We start from the raw sequence: 3,315 nt of genomic DNA on the forward strand, positions 1-3,315 counted from the left end.
AATTAATAAAACTAACAAAAATTCAAATCAAAACAAAAAAAAAACAGAAAATCTATTTAAAATAAAAAATATTAATAAAAATATAATTCTAAATATTATAATCCATTTCTAAATATTACTTGTAAATATTCCAAATAAATTTGTTTATTAATAATAATAATCTTGTTAATTATTATCATTAAAATATATTACAAATATATATATTTTTAAAAAACTATAATAAATACATAACATCGAAGCTTGTTTCTTCCAAAACAGAAAATGTTTTAGCAGTAAAAACAAACACAAGTTAATCATTAGTCATACAGTAAGAATATAGAACTATGAATGTGGAGCAGCTGTGATTATTTGATGAGAAATATTTGAGTTGAGATTTCTGATTTAAAGACTTTGGTTTCTTAACAGATCTGAGCACAGTTTGAGACATTATTAATTATTACGGAAATCATTTATTCAGGAGAAACATCTGAGAAGCCAAAATCTTAATTTGTTCTCCATTTGATCCCATTATGGGCTAGGAAAAAATAAATATTGAAGAGTTTTCATTATTTTTCTATAGGAAAAAAACGATAATGTTCTTGTTTTTTTTACTGTTTTCCTTAACCGGTGCTACTTTATTCAGTCTTTTCATTATGTGCACTATTTTGACCAACTGCTGCTTCATGGCCATGTCTGAACCTGCGCAGTGGGCCAAATACGTCGAGTGAGTATCGCTCTCGTCTTCTTCTGCAGCGTTCCTGTCTCTTACAGCTCTCTCTCTCTCAGTGTACTGACCTCTGACCTCTGACCTCTGAAATGTGCCCTATTTGTTCTGATGTAAAGCTTTGCAGGGTGTTTGTTGGCTTGTCAACCTCAATTAGCAAGTAAGGTAATGATCTGACTGCACCTTTGCCATGCGGAATGAACTCATGGTATGGACGTCATAAACCAGCACCAGAAAGATTCATTAAAGGGAATGTTGTCAAAGAATAAAAAATGTGATTTAAAAAAAAAAAAATTCTCACATGAATTTGGACAATACAATTATTTTTTTCTCTCTCAAAAGAACATGGGCTAAATCTATCTATCTATCTATCTATCTATCTATCTGTCTGTCTGTCTATCTATCTATCTATCTATCTATCTATCTATCTATCTATCTATCTATCTATCTATCTATCTATCTATCTATCTATCTATCTATCTATCTATCTATCTATCTATCTATCTATCTATCTATCTATCTATCTATCTATCTATCTATCTATCTATCTATCTATCTATCTATCTATCTATCTATCTATCTATCTATCTATCTATCTATCTATCTATCTATCTATCTATCTATCTATCTATCTATCTATCTATCTATCTATCTATCTATCTATCTATCTATCTATCTATCTATCTATCTATCTATCTATCTATCTATCTATCTATCTATCTATCTATCTATCTATCTATCTATCTATCTATCTATCTATCTATCTATCTATCTATCTATCTATCTATCTATCTATCTATCTATCTATCTATCTATCTATCTATCTATCTATCTATCTATCTATCTATCTATCTATCTATCTATCTATCTATCTATCTATCTATCTATCTATCTATCTATCTATCTATCTATCTATCTATCTATCTATCTATCTATCTATCTATCTATCTATCTATCTATCTATCTATCTATCTATCTATCTATCTATCTATCTATCTATCTATCTATCTATCTATCTATCTATCTATCTATCTATCTATCTATCTATCTATCTATCTATCTATCTATCTATCTATCTATCTATCTATCTATCTATCTATCTATCTATCTATCTATCTATCTATCTATCTATCTATCTATCTATCTATCTATCTATCTATCTATCTATCTATCTATCTATCTATCTATCTATCTATCTATCTATCTATCTATCTATCTATCTATCTATCTATCTATCTATCTATCTATCTATCTATCTATCTATCTATCTATCTATCTGTCTGTCTGTCTGTCTGTCTGTCTATCTATCTGTTGTCTATCTATCTGTCTGTCTGTCTGTCTATCTGTTGTCTATCTATCTATCTGTCTATCTATCTGTCTGTCTGTCTATCTATCTATCTATCTGTCTGTCTGTCTATCTATCTGTTGTCTATCTATCTGTCTATCTATCTATCTATCTATCTATCTATCTATCTATCTGGTTTGATGGATTGCCTGTATTAAGCGTGTCTCTCTCTCTGTCTCTGTGCTCTTCTTCAGCTCATGTATCTCTGTGTCTCTCTGCTTGTGTGTTTGCCGCGCTCATGTGCAGCTCTCGGTTTACTCATCGTCCGGTCGTCTGTCAGTTGATCTGCTTGTCTGTCTCTGGGTTTGTCTGTCCTTCATCTCCAGCTTCAGTAAGGGCCGCAGCACGCCAGCAGAAGTCAGCCCATGCGTACGTACATCACACCGGATAGAGCGGATTTATCCCATGTTTTCCCACGCAGCTCACACAGTTTGCCGTATTGAGATAAATGTGACCTACAGTGTAAGTGACTGTAGGAGACGAGAAGCACGCAGTGTGTGCTCGTAGAGAAGCACGCAGACCTTTAATGAAGACCTGCGCCGGCCTCTGGACGTTCTGCACTGTGAAACCAGCGTCTGATATCTTCATCTCAGGAGGTGTTGTAGCACGTAGCATGCAATGACAACACCTGTTTCTGAAACGAGCGAGAAGTCGTACCTCTCAGCACCTTATGAAGGCAAACCCTGAGATATAGACAACAAATTTATAGCGTTACAACACACACAACGACCCCAGAGAGTATTTCAACACACTTTAGTCACACTTACAAATTTGTGAATGCCTTTGCTATATATAAGTATTACTTTAGCATTATTTATATATTAGTATAGTATTTATTCATATTTTGAATTAGCTTTTATTTTTAATTTTCAGTTTTCATTTTCATTTTAGTTAAAATTTTAGTAATTTTGTTATGCGCTTTTGTAAGTTCTATTCATTTTTCAAGTCTCTTTTTCACTGTAATTTCATTTTATATCAGTTTTAGTTTAGTAAGTTTAAGTTTTGAATCTATTCATTCATACATTCATTCAAATATTTCTAAATAATTTCATTTAATTATAAATAATTACACATTTTAATTTAAATATAAATTATAAACTAACTATTTAATCTTAAAATAATTGTATATAAATATATTATTTTATTTTATTTAATCTAGTTACAGTCAATTTCAATTAATGAAAATAGTTTTATTAGCTTTTAGTAGTTTAAATCATATATATATATATATAAAATTTTTAAATAAATTAAAAGTATTCAGACCCCC

The 3,315-nt window shown here is 30.6% G+C and overlaps 1 protein-coding gene across 1 annotated transcript in view; it reads left to right on the plus strand.

Moving 5' to 3' along the window:
* LOC107726352 (sodium channel protein type 4 subunit alpha-like) overlaps positions 1-3,315 on the plus strand; it is a 41,593-nt gene that overhangs the window by 15,573 nt on the left and 22,705 nt on the right. Inside the window, exon 3 of the mRNA XM_016535896.1 lies at positions 614-703. Coding sequence (XP_016391382.1) covers positions 614-703 — 90 coding nt within the window. The remainder of the gene's footprint in view (positions 1-613; positions 704-3,315) is intronic.

Source organism: Sinocyclocheilus rhinocerous, unplaced genomic scaffold (assembly GCF_001515625.1).
Source record: "Sinocyclocheilus rhinocerous isolate Xijiao unplaced genomic scaffold, SAMN03320098_v1.1 scaffold2742, whole genome shotgun sequence".
Taxonomy (NCBI): domain Eukaryota; kingdom Metazoa; phylum Chordata; class Actinopteri; order Cypriniformes; family Cyprinidae; genus Sinocyclocheilus; species Sinocyclocheilus rhinocerous.